This window comes from Nematolebias whitei, chromosome 5, assembly GCF_014905685.2.
Source record: "Nematolebias whitei isolate Nwh7 chromosome 5, NemWhi1, whole genome shotgun sequence".
In the NCBI taxonomy this organism is placed as follows: Eukaryota; Metazoa; Chordata; class Actinopteri; order Cyprinodontiformes; family Rivulidae; genus Nematolebias; species Nematolebias whitei.
In genome coordinates, this window is record NC_056502.1 from 13,149,814 (window position 1) to 13,174,449 (window position 24,636).

The 24,636-nt window shown below is 39.3% G+C and overlaps 3 protein-coding genes across 3 annotated transcripts in view; 2 read left to right on the top strand and 1 right to left on the bottom strand.

The window, feature by feature from the left end:
• Positions 1-123: 123 nt before the first annotated feature.
• On the top strand, positions 124-1,498 carry LOC119409304 (trypsin-2). The gene is made up of 6 exons (XM_037676174.1): positions 124-197; positions 284-434; positions 522-772; positions 858-994; positions 1,115-1,216; positions 1,315-1,498. The coding sequence occupies exons 1-6, from the start codon at positions 158-160 to the stop codon at positions 1,360-1,362; spliced, it is 729 nt and encodes a 242-aa protein (XP_037532102.1). The 5' UTR covers positions 124-157; the 3' UTR covers positions 1,363-1,498.
• A 4,380-nt stretch (positions 1,499-5,878) lies between these two features.
• Positions 5,879-9,449, top strand: mrpl17 (mitochondrial ribosomal protein L17). Its single transcript, XM_037676858.1, has 3 exons — positions 5,879-6,238; positions 8,637-8,705; positions 8,802-9,449. The coding sequence occupies exons 1-3, from the start codon at positions 6,065-6,067 to the stop codon at positions 9,057-9,059; spliced, it is 501 nt and encodes a 166-aa protein (XP_037532786.1). The 5' UTR covers positions 5,879-6,064; the 3' UTR covers positions 9,060-9,449.
• Positions 9,450-13,674: 4,225 nt separating this feature from the next.
• The window catches only part of tmem145 (transmembrane protein 145), a 46,486-nt gene continuing 35,524 nt past the window's right edge, over positions 13,675-24,636 (bottom strand). The window contains exons 8-15 of the mRNA XM_037676175.1: positions 23,035-23,103; positions 22,304-22,384; positions 21,873-21,951; positions 20,661-20,754; positions 16,717-16,889; positions 16,107-16,227; positions 15,603-15,791; positions 13,675-14,573 (exon numbers count right to left, since the gene is read on the bottom strand). Of these exons, the coding sequence (XP_037532103.1) occupies positions 14,334-14,573; positions 15,603-15,791; positions 16,107-16,227; positions 16,717-16,889; positions 20,661-20,754; positions 21,873-21,951; positions 22,304-22,384; positions 23,035-23,103 (1,046 nt within the window). The 3' untranslated portion in view covers positions 13,675-14,333. The remainder of the gene's footprint in view (positions 14,574-15,602; positions 15,792-16,106; positions 16,228-16,716; positions 16,890-20,660; positions 20,755-21,872; positions 21,952-22,303; positions 22,385-23,034; positions 23,104-24,636) is intronic.

Below are 24,636 nucleotides of genomic sequence, written 5' to 3' on the forward strand. Positions count from 1 at the left end.
TTTGTTTTTCCAACATTCGAGACTGTCTAATCCAGGATTCTGATTGGTCAGAGATAACAGTAGGAGGTGACTTTGGCAGAAAAAAATAAGAACTACTTTCCTATAAAAATCAAGGCTGCAGGTAAAGTTCTCTCATCAACAGGATCACTCAGCAACCATGAGGTCTCTGGTGTTTGTTCTGCTCATCGGAGCTGCTTGTAAGCAACTCTTTTTATTTGTATTGAATTAGTCCAAGTTATAAAGCTCTCATTTAACACTAAATGTTTTTCCTGTGTGTTTTCAGTTGCTTTGGACGACGACAAGATCGTCGGAGGGTACGAGTGCCAGCCCTACTCTCAACCCCATCAGGTGTCTCTGAACGCTGGTTACCACTTCTGTGGTGGATCTCTGGTCAACGAGAACTGGATTGTGTCCGCCGCTCACTGCTACAAGTCGTAAGTGTACAAAACGCAACGTTCCTCTATATGTCTGCAGGTTTGATTTACTGCGTTGCTCACTTTTATGTGTTTCATCTGTTTCAGCCGCATTGAAGTGCGTCTCGGAGAGCACAACATCCAGATCAATGAGGGAACCGAGCAGGTCATCAGCTCCTCCCAAGTCATCCGCCATCCTAACTACGACTCCTACACCATTGACAATGACATCATGTTGATCAAGCTGAGCAAGCCCGCCACTCTCAACCAGTACGTGCAGCCTGTGGCTCTGCCCAGTGGCTGTGCTCCTGCTGGCACCATGTGCAAAGTCTCTGGATGGGGCAACACCATGAGCTCCAGTGAGTGCTGAAAGAATACTTTATCATTTACATGTATTTGTTTTGTACATACTTATTTCATTCATACTTTTATGACATGTTACAGCTGCTGACAAGAACAAGCTGCAGTGCCTGGAAATCCCCATCCTGTCTGACAGGGACTGTAACAACTCCTATCCTGGAATGATCACTGACTCCATGTTCTGTGCTGGATACCTGGAGGGAGGCAAGGACTCCTGCCAGGTATGGAACAAATCAAATCTTTAGAGACTGCAAGCAAATTTAATTTGCAAATGCAGAAGATCACAAATTATTTCTCAATTGTAAATATTATTAAAATAATTTGTTTGTCTTTGGTGTCAGGGTGACTCTGGTGGCCCTGTTGTGTGCAACGGTGAGCTGCAGGGTGTTGTGTCCTGGGGCTATGGATGTGCTCAGAAGGACAACCCCGGTGTCTACGCCAAGGTAAAAAATATTCTCAATATTTTAGCAACAAAAACAGTATTTTATATCATATATATTGGAGACTATCGTACTAAAACACATTCTTTCTTTGTTTTCAGGTCTGCATCTTCAGCGACTGGCTGGCCCGCACCATGGCCTCTTATTAAACCAGATCCTTCTTCAGCCATCCAACACTGCTGCAGTTCTTCTGTCAGTCTATCTGATCTGATAGCTCTTGGTTTGTGCAGAACAATGTGACACCAGATTTCCACAAATCAATAAAAATCTTAACATCAAACCCCATTTTCTTCTGTGTTGACTAATAATAAAATATTGTTTGCAAAGAGGAAGTCTTTGTGGATTTTACTTCTAAATCAGGAATATTTTGTCCCTGTTGGATGATGCACTGCTCCTTTGCAATGTTTTAAAATCAAAACATATTATGTTTATATTAATATTAAACTAAATTGTTAATTTGGGACATTTAACACTAAAAACCTTTTGACACTGTGGCATAAGATGCGATAAGATCCCCATCAATCTCACTCTAATCACAAATGTGAGGCTGCCTCAGAGGAGGGAGAGGGCGGACTCCAGAAATCATCTTATCGTCATCAAACTGGTTGGCTCACTATGTGAGTGTTGCTTGTGAAACTGAGTTTGTTGCGGCTCCTCGGACTGATGAAGTCCTTTGGATGAAAGACGAAACATTTCAACAACAAAAAATGAAACTGTCCAGAGGACCTGACTGAACTTTGTTGGATTTTTTTACCTGGAGTATTGAGCATGAACTTTGATGGATGGATGGATCTTAAAAACTGCTCCCTGAAAAATCAATAATTACATTGCTTGTTTTTTGTTTTGTTTTGTGTGTTTGTGTGTAGATGGTGGTTGAGGGGGGGGGGGGGGGGGGTGGTGGGGAAGGGGGGGGGGACACCCCGAAAAGGTCTCCAGTTCATCACAGGGACACATAAAGACAGACGAGACAAACAACCATTCACTCTCTCACTCACACCTAGAGATAATTTAGAGTTACCAATCAGACTAACATGCATGTTTTTGGTTGGTGGGAGGGAACCAGAGTACCCGGAGAAAATCCATGCATGCACGGAGAGAACACGCAAACTCACCCAGAAAGGCCTCCGACTAGGATTTGACTGGGGCAACCAGCTCACTGAGAGGCAGCAGCTCTACCAACTGCGCCACCGTGCTGCCCCTCTATTAGAACCTTTGATGACAAAAAGTTTGCCACTGGTTTCCTACAGTCAGTACCAGTTATCATTAGTTATCATATTAGTCACGTTTTGTTGACTGAGTGTGTCCTGGCTGATTGTATCACATTTTATGTTCAATGTATAAATGACCTTGACCTAAAAGAAGCCCAAGTTAGATGACTAGTAAAGGCCTATGCTTTGGTTAGCTATATTCAGCAACTGAGTTGTGAAACCGACCATCTGCTGAGCAGCGATTATGTCAGTGATGATGAACAGGATATGCTGAACGTCTTGTTACACATCAGGTGTTATTTGATTTGTAATGTATTGCAGCAAAGATGTGAAGGGAAATGCATTCACAGGCAAAAAAGAAAACCAGGATCTGTTTTTTATAATTACAATTAATTAGCTTATAAATCATTTGAATTCCTGAAGGCAACCCTTCAGTATGTAACTATTTATTTTTCCAACATTCTACACTGTTTAATTTAGGATTCTGACAGGTCAAAGATAATGGAAGATGGTGACAGCAGAAAAGCTAATAAATACCTTCGTATAAAAACCAGAGCTGCAGGTAAAGTCCTCTCAGCAACAGGATGACTCAGCAGACATGAGGTGTGTGAGGTGCACAAAATCTCTGTTTTTTGACTGTTTCTAGCTGCTTTGTTTCTTGGAAAGCACAACATCCAGATCACTGAGGGATCTGAGCAGGTCATCATTCATCCAACCTTTATTTAGACAGGTAAATCCCATTGAGCCTGGAGGACTCATTTACAAGAGAGACCTGATTTCAACAAAGAAAGATGACAACAATGGACAACAGCAACAACAATAAACAGTTATAAAAAGTCATACTCGAGGTTTTTTTTTTTAAACAAATAAGATGGCTAAAATAAAGAGGTCACAAAAAAACAGCTACATTCTAAGGCGAATGTAGAAAACTAAAAACAGGAACATGTCTGCATTGGTCCCTGCCAGGAGTCCAACAGATTCTTAAAGCCACTTAGAGAGGTCATGGTCAAGAGCTTCAGATCTTTTTGTAAGATATTCCAGGAAACAGGAGCGGAGTAGGAGAAGGTCCTTTTGCCTAGTTCAGTCCTCATTGAGGGAACACTGCAGGTAATAATGTCCTGAGAGCGCACGTTGTAGCTGCACTCACGCAGAGACATGTAGGAGGAGATGTATGAAGGCAGCAGACCAAGAAGTGATTTAAAGATGAAAATGTACCAGTGGGAGAGTCTGTGTGAAGTTAATGATGTCCAGTTAACCAGTGAATACTGGGTGCAGTGGTGGGTACGATAATCACAGCCAGTTATGAATCTTAGTGCACCGTAATAGACGAAATCCAACATCTGCAGGGTTCTTGTAGGAGCGTTCATGTAAATAATGTCACCATAATCAATGGAGGGAAGGAAAGTTACAGATACAAGGCGTTTCCTAGCATTCAGGGTTAGACAGGATCTGTTTCTGAAAAAGAAACCCAGTTTAACTTTCAGTTGCTTTACCAAGTTTTCCACTCGAAGCTTAAAAGAGAGATGTGAGTCGACCAAGATACCCACATATTTATAGGAATCAACAAACTCAATGGGGACACCATTTGAGGATAAAATCGGAGGAAGAACTGCTGGGACCAATTTCCTATTTGAAAAAAAGCATCCCTTTGTGCAAAAAAGTGCAAAAGTGCAGCACAATAATCCTTAGCATCCAGTGCTTGAACGATGTCATTAAGAACCTTCAGTGAAGCAGTCGTTGTGCTGTGTTGCTTCCTGAAACCAGATTGATGTGGAGGTAAGATGTTAAATGAGTCCAGGTAATTTTTGATTTGAGAGTTCATCAGTTTTTCTAGAACCTTGGCTAAAATGCAAAGAGATTGGCCGATAGTTGTTCAGTGAGGTGGGGTCACCTCATCACCTCATCAGCTCCTCTCAAGTGATCCGCCACAATAACTACGACTCCTACACCATTGACAATGAGATCATGCTGATCATGCTGAGCACCCTCAACCAGTCCGTGCAGCCTGTGGCTCTGCCCAGTGGCTGTGCTCCTGCTGGAACCACGTGCAAAGTCTCTGGATGGGGCAACACCATGAGCTCCAGTGAGTGCTGAAAGAATACTTTATCATTTACATGTATTTGTTTTATATATAATTATTTCATTCATACTTTACAGTTTACTTAATCACGCACGCTGATACTTTAATTATAGAAATTTATAGTGCCATAACTACTTTTTATTATAAGCCTGTTGAAAGGCATCCTCCCTATGTCTGCCAGTATGTCTGTAAACTTTCTCTTTTTCCACCTATAACTTCCGATTCACTCAAGATAGTTTAACCAAACTTCATGTGCATATGCATCCTCATTACACATAATATCACAAGTACTTTTCATCAGCCCAGCTTGAAGTTCAAGGTCACAAATCAAGGTCAAACATTATACAAGGTATTCTGGGCTTTTGCTGCATATGTTCCCCGTGTCTGCGCATTGTCCTGTATGACGTTCTGGTTCTGTCTTCCTCCGTGTCATTCCAGCGATTATGTAAATTTGCTGCATGTCAGCTGTTGTTATTTCATTTATTAAAATATATATATTCTTCATTTAATCCTGAGTTCTTCAAGTCCGGCCTGCACTTGAGTTCTACCAATCAACAGAATCTTAACATGTGAATTTGTATGATTACAAAAATAAGTATGATGGAGTGTCTTTCTTTTTTTTCTTTTTTTTTTTTTTTTGTATAAAATAAAAAATGAAGGGGGAAAAAAGAAAAATCAAGCAATAAAAGCCGAATATGAGTCCAAAAGCATATTGACTCTAAAGGCTCTGAGCTGAGTGTAATAAAGAGCTTCAGGGTTTTGTTTCCTGAGGTTCTGCTGTGCAGAAAAAAAAAAAAAAAATGCTGATGGATTGTTTGCTTTGTTTTGTTTTTATGGCCCAGACTTATTCTCACAGCTCATGTTGAAATAAAAATACATCAGCATGAATATTTTGTTGCATTCCCTCCTATTTTAAACTTGACTTGTCTCTTACAGAAAGGGAGACCTACTTAAGATTGTCTAACCCTTTTCTGCTACAGCAGTTTCATCCTTTTGTTCAGGTAAAACTGGCAGTTTTGTTAGACATAATGATGATAATATAATAATAAAGACGAAAAAATATTTAATAAACATAAATTGGCTACCTAAATAATTAAATGGGCTAATAATATATAAAGCAAACCATAAAAGAATAAGCAAATACCCTCAACAGTGCACTAAAAAATAAGAACTTATATGAATAAATGTATTTATTGCTATTTCAATTATTATTATTATTATTATTATTATTATTATTATTATTATTATTATTATATTTATTATTAGTAGTAGTAGTATTCATTGATTTATTTTTACGATTGGGTTTCGCGATTTTTTTTGCTTCTGGCGTTAGCGGAACTATTGTTTGCTAGTTTCATGACCAGGTCGGACATATTTGATAAGGACACTGTCAATGTCAAATAGGAAAGTTGACGCTAGCATAACAGTTCTATAATTACGTCGCCTGCTGTATTTTCCTTGTAAAAAAAGGTCGTTTAAACAGATCCTTCGGTTAAGTGTTCGTTAGTTTTCGGCTGCCCGGTTGTTTTTCTCGGACTGTACCCGCTGAAGTGACCGGACAAGATGCGCCTCACGCTGCAGCTGCTGATCTCTCACGGCCGGATGGCCCGCAGGATGGGTCTGGGCCCAGAGTCCCGGCTCAACATGCTGCGGAACATTCTGACCGGACTCGTCCGACACGAGAGGATAGAAACCACGACGGGCCGAGCCGACGAAGTCCAGTTCTACGCCGAAAAGGTAAACTTGAGGTCTCCTGTAGCGCCTCTTGAATTCTGACAATTAGTCTCTCATGTTTTACGCTTTGTTTAAACTATATGTCAACCCTGTCTGTTAGTAAAATATCTCATAAGCCACTAATTGAATTTTGATGAATCTCCCAGAAAGTCTAAATTATGAAATTTAGTTAGCCCAATTCAAGATGGCCACTTCAATGCAAAAATGGCCCTAACACAGTCAATTTAACAAGATTAATATATATATATATATATATGTATGTGTGTATATATATATATATATATATATATATATATATATATATATAGTGTGTATATTATTGTTGTAGCTTAGTATCATCCTTATTGTTGTAGCTTAGTATCATCCTACTCTGAGCTCTTCACTTGACGCATGTTTGCTTAAAACTTGGAAGTGTTAAAAGTCAGCACAGTTGGTCTGTTAGCAAAATATCTCATGAATCACTGGACAGATTTTAGGGAAACTTTCAGTAAGTAATCATTGTCTATACATCTGAAGCTCTTCAACATATGGAGTCACCCAAATTTAAGATAAGACGCCTTGGCTAATTTCCCCCACTTGATCCATTTCATCCATCCACCAACAAAACCACACATGAGGCTGCTGTTTCATACATTTAACATGCCAGACACAATTTAAGGTGCCAAATGCACAGGAATTCACAGAAGAGAGTTCGGTACAAATTCTGAGCTCTGGAGTTTTAACGTGGCCCACTTGTGCTCAGCTGTTCTGAGACTACAGGGAGACCCCCCCCCAGTCAGAGGAAACACGCCTCCATCACTTCAAGGTTCTGGTCAAGCGATCAGAACTTGGTTCTCCTCCTTGTGAAACCTGCTGCGATTCTCCTCACTGTGAAGTTCCTTCTTAATCTGCCTGAAGACGACCCACGAGCTGCGTCTGTGGGTGGAAATTAGCATTATGAGCCCCACCGTGTTCTGAAAGACTCTCCACTACTACCACTTCAATTTAACCTAAAACTGATTGAAGTGTGGCCATGTTTGTCTTGCTAATGTCAGTTAGCTGTGGCAGCCATCTCGAGTTTTGATTGAGTCCAGAAGTTTATCAGTTGTAGGTGAACAGCTACAACTGGCTTTGAGTTTCACTGGAATTTGACCAGTTGTTCATTATATTTTGCTAACAGACAAAACAGGGTTGACTGTAACAGTTGATGCTAAAAACTTAAGCAAATTTCTTGTGCAGTGAGTTGCACTTGGAGTATGTATTATGGATGAATCTCAGCTTTGCTCCTGTAAAATTGCCGTAGTTACAGCCATTTTCGTGTATTCTAAGGTCAGTTGTCTGTGGCAGCCATCTTGAACTGTACAGGTCAAGTTTCAGTAAAGTCTGTTGAGTGGTTTTTGAGATGTTTTGCTAACAGACAGACTTGACTCGAAGGGCAGAATTTTAAACCTCGATCTTATGTAGGATCACTCTCAGCTACTACCACCAAATCTTAGGTTAATGTTTGTAAAACTAATTTTAGAAAAAAAATGTATTTTCTAAGTTGGCTGTGGCAGCCATCTTGATTTGAATGACTCCAAACATGAATCAATTGTAGATGCACATCCAATTATTACTTTCTACAAGTTTCATTAAAATTATTTATGACTGATGGGAGATTTACTCACAAATACACACTGATGGGACACATCGGAGGCAATGAGGGGTTCAGTGTCTTGCCCAGGGACACTTCAGCATGTGACAACTGGTGGAATCGAACCCCCAACTCTCCCACTGAAGGACGACTGCTCTAACCACTCAGCCACTGCCGCCCCATTATTGTCCATTTTTGTCCTTCAGCAATAATAATGATTGATAATCAAAGAGCAACAACCAGGTTCAAATTGATCTGAGTTTAGTGAGAACTCGGAAGCTACAAGTTAGGAACCGAGGCGCCTCCTGACTTTTACTTTCATAAAAATAATTTCAAAGCTACTTTTGCTTGGCCTGTTTAGCATTAGTGTATGTAGATCGGTGACATAGAGAGTATTATTTAAAGAAAAACTGTATAAATGAATCATGGAAAAAATGTGAGTGCACGTCTTTGTTTGACTACTGGTAACAAAGAATCTGTTCCTCATGTGTGATTCCTCATCTTTAATTAGATGTTCTCTCCGTTTTGTTGCATTTATTTATTTTTGATGAGTCGGTCTTATAAATATTTACACCGCACAGACTCCCAGTGTTGGTCATTAGACTAAATCCTCATCTGAATGTTCTAGTGTTGCTTGATGTGTGAAAACTACTGTACTGTGTCCCCCCCCCCCCCCCTTCAAAAAAAGTCTGTACTCGCTGAATATTTTTACATAGAACTAGTTAACTGTGCAGCTCGCTCTGATTTTAAAGTGCTTCTGACAGTAGATGCGTTTTTCCTCTTTTCCAGTTGATCGACTACGCCAAGAAGGGAGACACTGATGAGAAGGCGATGAAAATGGCCAGTTTTTGGCTCACGGTACGTGTCTGCAGCTCCTCTCAGCTCTCTGAAGTTACGAGCCGAGCGAATGCAAAACAGCTGATTTGATGTTTACTCGCTTCTTCCTCCCTCCAGGAAAAGGACCTCGTACCAAAGCTTTTTAAAGTCCTCGCGCCTCGCTTTCAAAACCACTCGAATAACTACACGCGGATGGTGCGCATTCCTAACAGAGAGAACCTGGACAGAGCCAAGATGGCCGTGCTGGAGTATAAAGGCAACCCCTTCCCACCACTTTTTCCTGCCAAAAAGGAGAACGAACTGACTCTCATTAACCAGCTGCTCCGAGGCTACAGAGATGAGAAGGCTAACGAGTTAGCTGCAAACCCTAAATGATATCATCATCGTGCTGGATTTATTAATGTTGAATGGTGAAAAAACATTTCTTCAGAGTGAGATTGATGGTAAAACCGGCAGCAGCGGAGGCTTGCGCTCACATTTTCCATAATGTAACTAGAAAATATCTTATTGTGACTTGCTGGGTTGTTTCTAATAAAAACGTCTGACCTTTTTTTACATTTACTATTATAAATAAACAGTAATCCAATAACTTATGACCAGTAGTAGCTCCCATGCCTTCCAAAATATGTTTGTGTTTGAGTTAAGAAAATAAGACGGGAAATGTGTCTGAGCCAAGTCTTGTGATTTTTGTCTGTTTCAAAAGATCGATGTGCAACTAAGGGATTTTTTAATAATAAAAGCTTTTTTGAGACTGAAGGAAAAAAACATTTAGCAGTTTTTTGAGTTACGAAAATTGCATTTTTAGCTCGTTAGTTGGTTTTAATTCCTGGTCCACGACACGTTAAGCTTACAAGCATCATGGCGAGGTGAAAAACAACTGATAAAGAACCTATCAGGAAGTTTGACACTTCTTGTTTTTAACAAACGTACAGAACAGCATTTTGCAAGTTTGGTCCTGATGCAAAAAGTTGGTTTATTGCCCATAAACACTTGAATTTGGACATGGTCTGGTGGTGATGCTTTCTTGACTAAACTCAGTTTGAAATTCATTCAAATGTTGTTTTGTTTGACAGAAACTTGAATAGGAACAATTTGAAAACGGAGCTCATTTGACAGAAATCTGGTTTAATTGTCGCTTTTTAGTCGTGTCATGCAGCCACAAGGACAGACTTCGGGTCAGTTCGTACTTCCAAACACAAGGTTGGCAAATTTAGTGGAAGATGAAAAGTCCTCGAGCACAAGAGGACTGAAATGATAAAAACGGTAGAGAAGTGCTACTCAAAGCACTAATACCGCCTCCAGTCTAGAAACTAAATATCTAAATCTGCCCTCTGACTTGGAACGCCGACAGAAGGTAATGGAATAAAAAGTTGCACGATAAATTATAAAATAATTCTTGTGCTTAAACATTCTTGTCACTACACCCTATTTTTTAACATGCTCATTTTAAATTTGGAGTGTAAAGAACAAGTCAGTGTGGGAGCACAGGTGCAGACCATAATAACACTCCCAACAGCTCGTCAGCATTATTAATTATACCTGTTCCTTCTAAACTACGGCCCGTACATAAAACGCTCTATTATCTTGAAGTACAATAGGTTTTTCTATAGACGTGCGTTATAATATGTATATTTCCTTGCACATTGATTACTTTCCTTAAAATAACCATGAAACTTGTATAAAAACATAAAAGAGATATTTTACACCACCCTGGGAGGGACTTGCGACCTGTCCAGGGTGTACCGCGCCTCTTGCACAGTGATGGCTGGACATGGGCACCATGACCCCCGCGACCCAAAAACGAAGAAGCGGATAAAACATAATGGATGGATATTTTACACCCTATAGCAAAAATATATAATTTACCTGCAAGTACATAATTTATGCGTACTTTATATGGTTGGAAGGAACTGAACTGAAATACTGGCAATGACTAGACCAGTAAGGCCTGCCAGGACCTGAAAGAGCAGGCTGGAGAGACGATCCCCAGAGTGTTGTACTTTAGCAGACCATTAATAATAAAAACAAACTAAATAAATGATTTAAAAGTATTAGATTTACCACTTCTGGACTTGTGCCTTTGCCCCAACTGGAAAATGACCTCAATCAACACAGGATCCATTCCAGACTGTTTAAAGAGGTATCTCCCCTAATTAATATCTCCATTTTGTATGTGTTTAATTTGCTGCAATAAATTATGTACCACAGCACTTCAAGGTTGCTGTAGATATACCTTAATTAAGACGCCTTGATTCAGATTCTGGCCAATTATAGATTTATATCTAGTCTAACATTCATCTTCAAAAATGCTTGAAAAAATAATTGCAAATCAGTGGTGTGAACAAATCTGATGAGTTTCAGTCAGGATTGAGATCATAGCACAGAAACAGCACTGGTGAAATGTCAGGTCATCTGGATGTTTGTTTTTATTTTATTTTATTTTTACTGAGACGTTTCGCCCTTCATCCAAAGGACCTGACCGAACGTTTGTACCTGGCTTACTGAGCATGAACTTTGGTGTTTTGAACCATTTTGGCAAGGCTGCCTCAGAGGAGTTGACGAGGGCGAGCCACAGAAACCTTATTACCAGCAGGTTATTTTTCCACTATGGAAGTGCGGTGGTTGTGGGACTCCAGTTTATTTGTGGCTCCTCGGACTGAAGAAGTCCTTTGGATGAAGGACGAAACGTCTCAGCAAAAATAAAGAAACTGTTCAGATGACTGACATTGTTGGACTAGTACCTGGATTATTGAGCATGAACTTTGGAGCACTGATGAAAGTTACCAATGATATTCTCATGGTCTCTGACAATGGACAGGTGTCTACGCTGGTCCTGTTAGACCTCAGTGCTGCATTTGATACGTTGATCATAATATTCTATAAAAGAGACTTGAATATGATATTGGCATTACAGGAACGGCTCTAAATTGGTTTAAATCATATTTATATGATGGATTCCAGTTTGTAAATGTAAATTGTGAATATTCTTCATACACTAAAGTTAGTCATGGAGTTCCTCAGGGTTCAGTACCTGGACAAATACTCTTTACTTTATATATAAAGTAAAGTATATGCTTACATTAGGTAACGTATTAAACAGCATGGGATAAACTTTCATTGCTTATGCTGACTGTTATATTTGTCTATGAAACTCTATGAATCCAATCAGTTACTTAGATTACAAGCAAATCTTAGACATAAAAACCTAGATGACCCTTAATTTTCTGCTTTTAAACTCAGACAAGGCAGAGACTGTGGTTTTTAGACCTGAGCATCTTAGGAATAAACTTTGTAGCCGTTCACTTTTTCTAGTTTGCATTAATTTGGCCTCCAGTTCTAATGTAAAAAAATGTTAATAACCTGAGGGAGTTTTTCCTTTCCACTGTTGTCTTTGTGCTTGCTCAGAATGGGAGACTGTAACAAAGCGAAGATTCAACACAATCTGCTGCGTCCTTAGATAGAGAACTTTTACTAATTGGCTTTTATAATGTAAGTGTATGTTTTTGTACAGTGACCTGAGGCAGCTTCTGTTGTGACTTGGTGTTATGTGAATAAACTGAATTGAAAATTGAATTAGGATGTAAATAACCAGACAACACCTTAAATAAAACCATATTTTATTATTCATTTTGGCAAAAAGAGTATATGTACAGCGTATTTAGATTTATTTGACACCATTAAAATGCATTTGAATGGTGCTTTAGTGATGTGCTCGTAACCAAATCGCTCTGAGTCTCCTTAAAGCTGTGCTCTTTTCTGTCATGCATACATAATCTAATTTCATTGAGTTCCCTCCTCTAGTCATTGTGTCTTTCCTGTAATTAAACATCAGTTCACACAAGGCTGAAGCAGTGATTCTTTATCAATAAAGCCTGTCGAGTCATGGCAACAGCTGAAATGTCAGACATGCCAAACACAAATCGGACATGTAATCAAAAATAACGATTAGTACTCTTAAACTCAAGTATCGTTCTCCACAGACTAATTCACACCTCTGACTACACCGTTACACATTACGCACCACAGTCTCAACATGACGGCAAGACTTCCACGGACAAATCTGTGGGTTATTCTTCTAAGTCAAGAGAAAACCATGTGTGTTCAGTAAATTTTAACAATTTGAACAAAGCATTAATCGTTTCCCTCTAAAGTCTGGAAAATTGGCGACATCTTCAGTTTGTATTTACATCTGAGTCTCAAAGGCTGACATCACAAATAAACAGACCAGGAACATTAAAGTGCTCCATGCAGGACAGACAAAATGTACAGTTGTGTTGCTCTTTTCACAGTTCATTTACAAGACTTTAAAGTTTTTATCTCATAGCTCAGTACAAAATTGGGGATATTTGTTAAGGTTTTTGCCAAATTACAGTGAGGTGTAAAAAGCAAACAAAACAATCAGGTTTCAGGTACAGGACAGATGTGAGGATGAAGATACTTGTACTGTACCCGTGAAGCAGCCTTCTGCTCATGGATCATTAATGTGCTGTCGATGGAGGCAAAAGTATTAAATAAAAAAACCTACATAGTACTAGAGTAACTTCAGAATCACCGGTCCTTGTGCTGTATTGCATCAGTACATTCACCAACGTCCACACCAACAGATGTGACAAGTTTCAACAGGCATATTCTGCACTTTAGTGAAAATTTAGCTAAAAACAATAGTTTATAAACCTGCTTTATATGGGTTTCAAACAGCAGCGAGACAGCTTTAATTGGAATAATTAACAGAAATAAAAAAATATACCGAATCCTACTGTATGTATTTACAAATCTGAAGTTATAATACACACAATAAGCAAAAATGTGTTGGTCACATGGAGTACTGGTACATACAGCAGTGCTTTTGGACAGAAAATACGATACAAACATGCATGTTTTACAGGTACTGTACTAGAAGGTGCCCACGATAAAAGTGACAGTTTTACAGTTAACACATCAGCTTATCAATCCGGAATAACCAGCTGCACTGAAGGCATACAAGTATAGAAATGAACCCAACAAACTCCATACACCATAAATATATCTAAACTTTATCAAAATGTGTCAAACATTTAAAAAATGTCCATAGATGAATTTTATACATATTGGCATGAGATTTTTCTGTGCTCGCAGCATCAACTAGAATGTAATGAGAAATAAAATAAAAAATAAAAAAATTATTCTTTTCGAAATAAACCTATATAGAATTGATGCTCAGTTTTAGCTATTTACAAGGTTTTGCAGGCACACTGTCAAAACCTCATGAATTTTTGAATGAAAAGATTTCAAGAATTTTGTTCATTTCCACATTGTGCACAGCCATCGTTCTATTGCTCTGACTACATCCACTTTGTCATCTCTCTCCCTGTGTACCTTCAACTGGTCAACATCAAATATTTATTGCTTTATTCTTTTGAAAGCTCAGCATTTGTGTCTCACCTATATCCCCTCATCTCTTCATTTTAAGCATTTCCATTCACATGTAAAATGGACCATTTAGGGATATATTTCCAGTGACATCTCTTTTCTGTCCCTCTAATTTGTCTTTTTTGAGTTACCTTTTTGATACCTTGATTTGTACCGACTGCATTTTCACGGTTTACCCAAATTCTCGCCGCTGTCTTTATGTCTTCACCTTTCTGCCATCGTTTTTTCTTTCCATCCATCTCACGCCTTCGTTCCAAAGCCCGCTCCGCCGCCGCTCTGCATGCTGAAATACTCCGTGAAGGAAGGGAGCCGAGGTGGCATTGAGGGTGAGCGTGATGCTGGGCGTGGGGGTATCGGAGGCAGAGGTGGGGGCAATGTCAAGGTCAAATCTGCTGCGGTGGTGATAATCTTCTGCTCACTGTTCCTTGGCACATCTTGCCCTTTGCGAGCCACTGTCTCCTCCACCGTCTTCACTGGGTCCTTAAAAAAAAGTTTAACCTATTTCACCACTTTCTTTTTACAGTAATGCACAGGATTCATAAAAATAAATATGCATGCTCACAAAAAGAAGTTATGAGCCGAAAACAATCAGATTTTTTAAAATTCACGCGATCTTTATAAATGACACTTGAACCAGAAATGTGGACATGAGTTAAACCGATGATCTGCCCTGTAGTCACTGATTGTGGTCAATAAAAAGCACCTCCAGTGCTAATGCAGACAAATGGATGAGTTGGTATTTACCATTATTCATGGCAATGGATGAGATAAAACCTTTTCTGGCACAGAAAGTGAGCCATTTACTGCCCAAAGAGACACTTTTCCAATTCTCCCAGTTATGTAGCCCTCTAGAAGCTACAGATCATCCATCATGCGGCATTACATGTGTTTGTGTTCAAATCAATCAGACCGATTACGCTTCATTGCCTTTTAGACACGTTGCTTTAAAGATGCTGCCCTTGTAAAACAGTTTTTTGTCTTATTTTCACTTTTGTGCAAAACATCTGGTTTTCTCCTTCATGCTAAATTACTTCAGAACAGCTAATAGCTGAAAAGGCAACACCTACAGAATCAAAAGGTGCCCAAGCAAAACAGTTAAACACAGCAGACATCTTAATTTGGTTGAGTCAGAGTTCCTATTTAAACGTTACTTAATTTCACTCGGGTGTTTTAATACCAGGGCTGTTACATTTTGTAGTGCATCGTTCAAGCGTCACCCCCTGAAGGAGACTCAAGTTTCTGCCGAGCAACAATCATTAAAAACACGCTCTCTTACAAACTCCACTGCTACGTGAATATTCCTAATCTGAGGTGTGTCTGTCAGAGAAGATAAAGAGTTCATTTCAAGCTAGGTTTGACACAGTGACATGCACTTATAACAGCATCAGAAAATAAGTACACCTATTTCAAATAACATAAGTGCAATAAAATGATGGGAATTTAATACTTGTGGCTTAGCATACAATTTGCTTCTGGACCTTTCTTTGCACACATTACATGTAGACTTACTGACTGGATGGAGAAGAGTTCAGTGAAGTTGGGTTGAGAGTCTCCAAGGAAGGAGCTGTTTCCATAAGCATGATGGGGAAACCTTTCTCCTCCTTCACCTCCTTTTGGACTGGACAAGAGAATCCCAATCTGAGATGTTCGAACATGATACGGGAAATTCTTGTTGGCTGCTGATGGTCTTGTAATGACCTAAGACACAAATTAAGTAGTTAAAAAAACATTATATGCATGATCAAAATCAAATAAAATAAAGTCCTGGTAAAAAGAGGCAAGGCGTGCTGTGAGTTCAACCATGAAGCAATATTTGAATGAACAGAATGGCCTAAAGAGCAACGTGCTGAAGGTTAAAAAGTGATGGATAATGATGCGTGGAGACGTTCAAAATGATGCATTGAGGATTCATAAATCATGAATAATGTACAATTGACTGTGATAACAAGTCTTGAATAATGCGAACGTCACAGCTGTGTGCGGCATGTTTGAACACTTGCGTGTGGTACCAACAAGGAAGACGATGTGAGCGTAAAGGTGGATGCCGAGCTGAATGCCATTGACGATCTTCTCTCGAGCCCAACGAGGAATCGCAAAGTTGGCGATCAGAGCCATGACGGGCACTGCAAAAAACCTGAGGAAGAAAAGAGCAGATTCAGGATAACAATGACACAAAAGCACAAAGAATGAACTGATGAGAATATTGTTTGATGAATATGGTGAGAGACGGAGAGCAGGAAGAGTAGAAGATGTAAAGCACAGAGATAATGATGGAAGGAAAATGCAGCGATATTTGAAATGTACCCTTCAATTCAAGCCTCCACTATTGAACATTAGGAATAAAGGGCTGGAAACTAAGAAATGTGTTCAAGAGGGTTTTCTATTGTTGAACAGAGAAAAAACACATAGTGCATATAAATATATAAAAATAGGTATTTTCCTCTGGGTATCACTCAAGTAAATATATCTAACTGAAGTAGAGAACATGGATTGGGTACATGGTGGTTACAGAGCAAAATAAATTATTTAAACAAGTAAGAAAATGTGCATTTCGTTTACTCCTGCAGTTCAGGTGTTACTGCTGCAGCGATGACCGAGTGGGGCCAAGCTGCTGAGGTCTCACCATAATGTGTATGTGGTAAAGAAAGGGACGTAGAAGGGCTGCTTCTCAGGGTAGTGTTTCAGGGAGATCAGCACGGCATAGCAAAACCACACGTAGGCGACCAGCTGCAGGGCCATCAGGCCGTAGCCAGCAGGGCTCTCGTAGACGTAAAGCACTTCACCTGGGTCAAAAAACTGGCACAGAAACATGAGGTGTATTAAAACAAAAAAAAAGTTTTACGCAGAGGAGAGAGAAAAAACATTAAAAAGGTTTTTGGCTTGACATCTAGTTGTAGCCTGTGTCTTATTTCCAAAGACAGATTGCTCATGGTTCAGCTGATTCACTGCGGAGACCGAGCCAAAAAGCCCAGCTTGTTTCATTCTCTTTGTCTTTGACATTGACACTTCTCCACATCTAGGTCACCGGCATGTGTGCTCACAACTTTGTGGGTGTGTGTTGGGCATGCACAGACACGGGGATTGCATTTCGTAATGCTGTGACCAAATAGCACGGGCCGTACCGCGTTACTCTCACTACATAATGCAAAGTGTTGAAAGCTCAGCGGGGAGCTTCTTGGAACACAACCCAGCCAAGCAGAGCCCGATAGAGTCCAAACTGCAGCCCGAGTACCAGGAACACTTTGAAAGTCTCTATTTCAGTTCCACTTGTAACCTAGTTCTGATTATTTTAGGAGTTCCCCTGAGTTTCAACCTCTGTAACAGCAGCTCTAAGAGGACAAGAGGCTGATAAATCATACCACATCAGAACCACAGACTGTGAGAGATGGTTGCGTGCTTCAATGGTAAAAATAGCACAGACAGTTCCACAACACTCTTCTCTTCTAGGATCATTACCAGCCTGTATTCAAAGGCTGTAATCCGCTGTTTTCCAAAAGCAGCGGCTTTACATCTGACTGTGCAGAAGCCTCTGCACTCTTCAGAGATCTACTGTATGTGCTTCTTAAGACTCCAGAGAGCATTATTAATTCAGGAGCTCGTGTGCTCAACAACATAGGTGGTGAAGCGAGTTTCCATCCCACATACAGAACATTACAAAAAAAAAACAGTCTAGTTAATGAGTGAAGGTCTCCAGTAGGCTGATTAGTGCCATCCAGCTTTCCAGTCAGACTTACAGTAGAAACCACTGATCTAAAGTTGAACATGCATCTATTCTGTTTTATTTGTGATTGGGAATATATACAGGTTTTTTTTTTCATAATCCCAATCTTTGAACCCCAAGGAATATATATACATTTTTACATTGAAGTTGATACATTTTTATAATTAGCAGTAAGTCAATGTAATGAGTTGCTTGACAGAAAAAGCCATTACTGCCTACGCACAACCATGGAGCTCATTCTTTCATGAATAGTTATGAGATTATTTTAAAAGCCAAAGAGAGCTTTAACATGAGTGGAGCTACTCTGCTGAGAGCAGTTAAATCAGAAAACTTGCTTCAAGAGAACTGGGGCCTGAGTAAAGGAACAAAAAAAACACTATAAAAATTGGAGCAAATCCTATTCCTACCCGTTTTATAAAAATTTCTACATGACTAGGACTTATTTACATGCCAGGACTCACACTTTCAAAGTATGTGGCACTGGTCTTTCTGAGTGCCCTATGGATATCTGATTAATCTTTGCATGAATGCCCCTGCCAGCTGCTTGCAGATGTTGGAACCTGTCTACCATGGCGCAGCAAGATTCATAACTGGTTGTAACTACCGTACCCATCACTGCACTCTATACTCATTGGTCAGTTGGTCATCATTATCTACACGTAGGCTCTCACACTGGTTTATTTTCATCTACAAATCCCTCCTTGGTCTGCTACCTTCTTATATCTCCTCCCACATGTCACGTCATCAGTGCAGTTACAGCGTGCATTTTCAGGCCGTCATTACCTGCAGTGTGGACTGAACTTAGCAAAAAGGCCTTTTCCTACTCAGCTCCTGCAACAGGAACTGAAGTTGTCCACCTTGATTTCTTTAAGGGGTTTTAAACATTTGATAATGTCAATAGAAACATCAAAGCAAATATCTTCATGTGGTATGAACTTGTTTTATGGCACCCTGATTTTTTGTTTTATAACTCTACTTTTATTTTAACTGCATTTTTACTGCAGTTTACTGTTATTGTTGTCTGCACTTTATATGTTCTGTCTGGAACAGGTCCTGTAGATGAGTCCTCGTGGCTCAATGAGACTAGCCTGTATAAATAAAGGTTGAATGAAAAAATATCAATCAATAGTGACAAGCACTTACCAAAAATGTAATATACATTTTCTAAATCATTAATATTCAAAATTATTTTGATGAGTGAAGTTAAGCTTCAGAGTTTCCAGTCATGTGGCACAGTGGGCACAAAAATTAACCTAAATAAAAGGTCAACAAACTCACAATACCACATTATGCTAATTTCCAATATGTTTAACATCTTCTATGGACACACACTAATGATTAATTAAGTACAGTTTAGTCTTTAGAGCTTTATTTGTTAATCAACACTTGTCTGGATCTAAAAGCTTTCAGGCTGACAGTGATTCATGAACAGCACTTTCCTGACTGAAAAGTGATTATTCCAAGTGATTCTGCTGGACATCTCATAACTGGCCAGAAACAGACAGCCAGACTTTACTCAGTCCGAGATAAATATTTTCCATCACAGGAAATGAGGTCAAGTTGGAGCGATAAAAACCACACAACAAATTTACAGTTCTGTTGATGAAACTCGGGTTTCAAGACTTGGCGACGATTTAGAAAAGTCAAAATTTAGAACAAAAATAAACGAGAACTTTTTACGATAATGATTTAGAAAGACAGAAAATAAAAAGAATGTTGACAAAGAAATGAACCGAAGCAGAAAATGGCACATTCGAGTGTAGAAATGTTTTTATCTGTAATTTCCTGCCCCTCTTCAAAACTCACAGACAAGTAGTTTTAACTTTGTAGGACTACTTAAAATAGGGAGGTTTTAAATACTTCAAATCGCCCTCACTCAACCTTGCTCTAAAATAACTTGTTTTAGTTGCTCCCTGTTAATTATCCTCATTATCATTTTCATTTGTATTATTTTTTAGCACCACCGTGTCTGTAGCGGAGCAGTATAAAAGCTCCATCTGTTTTATTGAAGGAAGAGCGTTCTTGTCCTTGTGGGTTCAGTTTTATTGCCTATAAACAAACTGATTTCACTTCATTCACAGGAGGTCATGTTGTGGTTTTCTGCATCAGAAGATTCTGCCAGAAAGACCGAGATTTAAATAAAACATAAGCCCTGCCTTATTGCAGCTATCCTTCAGTAGATTTGTTCTCCCTGGCCTTTCTCTGTGGACTTCTATTTGTTTTGGCATTATCACAAACTGAAAGCAGCATTCCAGATAATTCCATTTCAGCCTGAAGTCCTGTGTGGTTTTTGTGGTTTACACGCTGCTCACAAAGTTACTTCCCAGCTTCACATGCTGAAAGCATTGCAGGTTAAATTAGACTGCATTTAATTCAACTTTAATTAACTTGTTTACTTTTCTCTGCAAATTGCCCCGAGATGACCTCTGTTGTAATTTGGCTCTACATAAATAAAATTAATTTAACTGAACTGAGCCGGAACGCTGTTAGGAGTTGTTGAGGCAGGAGTTTCCTTTGGAGCTTCCTTTTAAAATATGGAATTGAGATTTTTTTTTTAAATTTTTTAGATCATACCATTTTTATTCTCTCAGACAGATCTCTTGTTTTTGCCATATGGAAAACAAAATTAGAAACATTAAGTCTTGTGCTTTTTTAAATCTGCATGTATTTATTACAATATTCTAAATTTTAAGCTCACAATTAAAGGATGATAATTTACAGACCAACTCTATCAAACAGCATCATTAGGAACAATTATTTCATTTCATTAGTTACATTTCATAAAAGAACAGTATCAAGTTATTATAATTCAGTGGTTCAGCTGCAGTGTTGACTATATTCAGTACCTCTGCTTCGTAGATGAAGAGGATGACGTAGGTAATTGTGTAGATCGTCATGTAGATGCTTAATTTAACAGACCCGCTGTGGCTGATCCTCGCCCTGACACACAGGGACAAAGCAGAAAGGTCAGAGGTTGAACACGTGTTGACGGAAGATAAGAAACAAACACACACCTATAAACTCAAATGCACAGAAAGAGATAAAGATGTACACAAACACAAAATTATTCATTCAAGCTCAAGCAGATAGCTACTAAACATAACAGAGCAGCAGAATCATGAACAAAGCAATGAAGGAAATTCATGCATTTTGTTTGCAACAGTTATCAAATGTTAGAATTCCAGCATTACATCCACAACTTACCCCTACATGAACTTATTCAAATAATACATATAATTTAATAGTTTTTTTTCTAGCTGTAATCTAAATCAGGTAAAACACATTTAGCTTGCTGTTCATGTAGTTTTCAGTTTACATCTAAACCTAGATGCAATCCTAAAGTTAAAACATATTAAAATCTTGTTCAGGTTTAAGCTTAGTCTGTTTTTTAGAGATTCAACTGGAAAGTGAGTTAAAATCTTCAACCTCAGCTGTGACAATAACTCAACACAACCAAAACTCAAAACTGCAGAATACATTTCAAGGTTTTATTGTTTGGGAAAGTGTAATAGTTTAACTGTGCGTCTTTTTTTCTAACATAAAACTGAATCTGAAAATAATGTGAAGGGAACATGGCATGTTTTCTCCAGTTTACAAAATGAAACTAGATTTTGAGAACTGGCACGGCGAGTGACAGCTGAGCCTGGAGAGCAATTTTTTATTTATTTTTTCCCCAGTCAGGTGTAGGATTGATAACTGCTGATGTTCCAGTGAAAAAGAAAAACAGGCTCTCATAAATAATCCATTGTGCAGTCTAGCTGCCAGTCCCAAACAAATGACCAGTAAGCCTTGCCAGAGAAACAACAAACCCAAATAATTCCACTCTCAAAACCCCACAAAACAAGCAAAGGGCACAAAACAGCCACATTGATATGTTGCATCCTTATTTTACTTCACACTATAGATTCAGCACAGATGTTTTGATTGACACATGGTATTGTCACATCATGTGACACCAAAACACCCACAGATTGTGACAGGCATGTATGAAAAGACAGAATATGAGCAAGGGAACAGATGCATAAAACAAACGCATGCATGGAAATAAAATAAAGCACCTGGTGACAGTGAAACCTTTGCCCAACAAAATGAGCATCAGGAGGAACACCAAGAAACTGACTGAGAACAGTAATTTCCCTGGAGACAGACAGAGAGGTTGAGAGAGAGGCAGGGAAAAAAGAAACAGAAGACAGAAGGGGTAATTAGGTTGTGGTTTCCGAATCTGAAAAATCAGAGGGGAACAATAAAATCAGGTCAGCATACACATATTGTACAGCCCCTCTCCACCCAAACACACACTCACATTCACACAGAGTCACGCAAGTCATGCATGATCCTGCCTCCGCCCATCAAACCAGCCATTTCATTTCTTCAGGCTCACATACATCTATCATCGTTCACTAATCCAATCTGCCCGAGCAGAGCGTGATTTTCCAATGCAGAGCCGGTGTCAGTCATTCAGCCAGTGACCGGTTCGGGAGGAACTCACCGAGAATTTTCAGGCTGAAATTGCCAACTCCATCTCTGGCATACAGACCCCAGTAGACACAATGGAACAACAGGCTGAACACTGCCAAGAGGAGAAAGAGAAAAATGAGTGGGAGAGAAGAAATGGGGAAAGACAGGAGAAAGTAGGAAGGAAGGCAAGGATTGGGAAGATAGGTGAGCAGGCATCGGGGGGGACGGGGGGGGGGGGGGGGGGGGACCAGATGAAACATGGGAATAAAACAAAGAGACAGAAAGATGATAATGAAAGAGAATTAAGAAAAGAGAGAAATGGGGACAAAAGAAGTGAGAAACGAAAGTAGAGCTCACAAAAGGAGGCTTGAGAGAGACGGGAGGAGAAGGTGAGAAGGGAATTTAGAAAAGGCAGAAGAATCGAGAAGGGATTTGGAGCGGGGACAAGCAAGCGAGGAAAGAAAAATGTGATAAGGAGTTGAAATAAAGCAGGGAGAACAGGATGAGAAGAGTGATGGGAGATTGGGTGGGGGGGGTTCATCAGTAAGAACACGCTTCACTGAACACTAAGTGCAGCACGTCTGTTAGCAATAGTTCCATCTCAAAGTCTAACAAACTTGATAATATCTCTTCTCTTGAAGTGTAGATTTAGGTAGAAGATGCTGCAGCAGAGTAGGAGGCTCTTTGTCATCGTGAGTGTGTGTGTGTGTGTGTGTGTTTCAATGAAACACGCGTGTCTCTGTTCAGGACAGAAACTCTTACCCTCCACACCTGCTGCCGTCATAAACATTTTGTAGGTTGTGTGAAGAAGCTGTCGCCCCTTTAGGTTGTCTAGATGGAGAAAAAAGAAGACAAGAATTAGGTGACAGAGGTGTGTTTGTTTGTGCACGGCACGCACATGCGTGCTAGAGAGAGCAGAGATAAAAAGGATGAAAATATACTAACAGATGGTGAAGGAGAGCAAATGCGGTACAGAACACCAGAACAAGGGAAGGGGCCAGATGAACAGGGAGAGTAGTCATTAGTATGCATCCATCTTGTGCTGGCCATCTCCAGATGAGGCCTAATACGTCTCCTCTGTTACGACTACCTAATCCGAGAGGAAATATTCCTAATGCATATTTAAGCAGGCTATTTTCCTACCAAACAATTCAGCAAACAGTGGTGGCCAGTGAGATAGTGCACCGAGGAAATGCAAGGTTGCATCTTCAATTTGCAAGCACAGATTTTACTGAACAGGTGCTGGTTTGTAAATGATGTCACCACTCAAAAACACCTCAAATAAATAAAGAATACATACATAAATTTATTAATTTATGTGTCGTAACTTTTCAAACCTACTGAAAATACAGTCTCACGTCCTTTTTCTTGTTTTTTTTTTTTTTAATTGCTGACTATTCTTTTGAAAATAATTGAAATTAAAAACATTAGCTTCAATTTCAATAAATTTCCCTTAAATCAGAGAAAATGAATGGTGAAAAAATACCACAATTTATTTGCAGTAATAAGGTAAGTATTTTAAGAGGTTTTTTTTATTATTTCCTTGAAGGCCACAAAAAGTATTACTAAGCAATCGACTGGTTTGCATTTATAAAACATCTTTCAGATGTTCCCTCTTCAGTGGTCTCCACAGCAAATCATCCTCCTCCACCTCACTTTGTCCTCTGCATCCTCTGTCCTCACTCCAACTACCTCCATGTCCTCTCTAACTGCATCCATATATCTCCTCTGTCTTTTTCCTGGCAGCTGCATTTCTAACATCCTTCTACCAATATACCCACTGTCCCTCCTCTGGACATGTCCAAACCATCTCAGTCTGACCTCTCTAACTTTTTCCTCCCAGTCCCTTTATCTCCCCTCTAGTATATGAAACGCAAGGTTCACAAATGGACTAAAATGATGGAAATTTGATCATCTCTCTTATCACAACTAGCACAAATTGAAAAAAGTCAAAGAATTATAGCAGAAAATTATAATTCTTTGGGGGAAAACATTTAAAGCATGTTAAATAGGGAAAAAAGTACAACATTTGTATCAAGACAACAATGATGCCACCCATGAGTCAGTGAGAGGCTGCAATTTCTTGCCGTTTAGTAGTGACAATACATCCTTTTTAAAATCACAAGTATAACCAGCTGGAAAAATGTCGAGAAAAAACATGCAAAACCCTTTAAATTAGGGATGCACAATATTGGATTTGTGGACGATATCCGATTTGCCAATATGTTCAAACTTATTTGGTCGATAACTGATACCAATACTGATATTTTTCCCCTAGACCTACTTACAGAGACTACATACCTTTCTCTGCTGTGGAATTAAAATACTACATTATTCTGCATGGTCTTTGTCAATTTGGCCTGC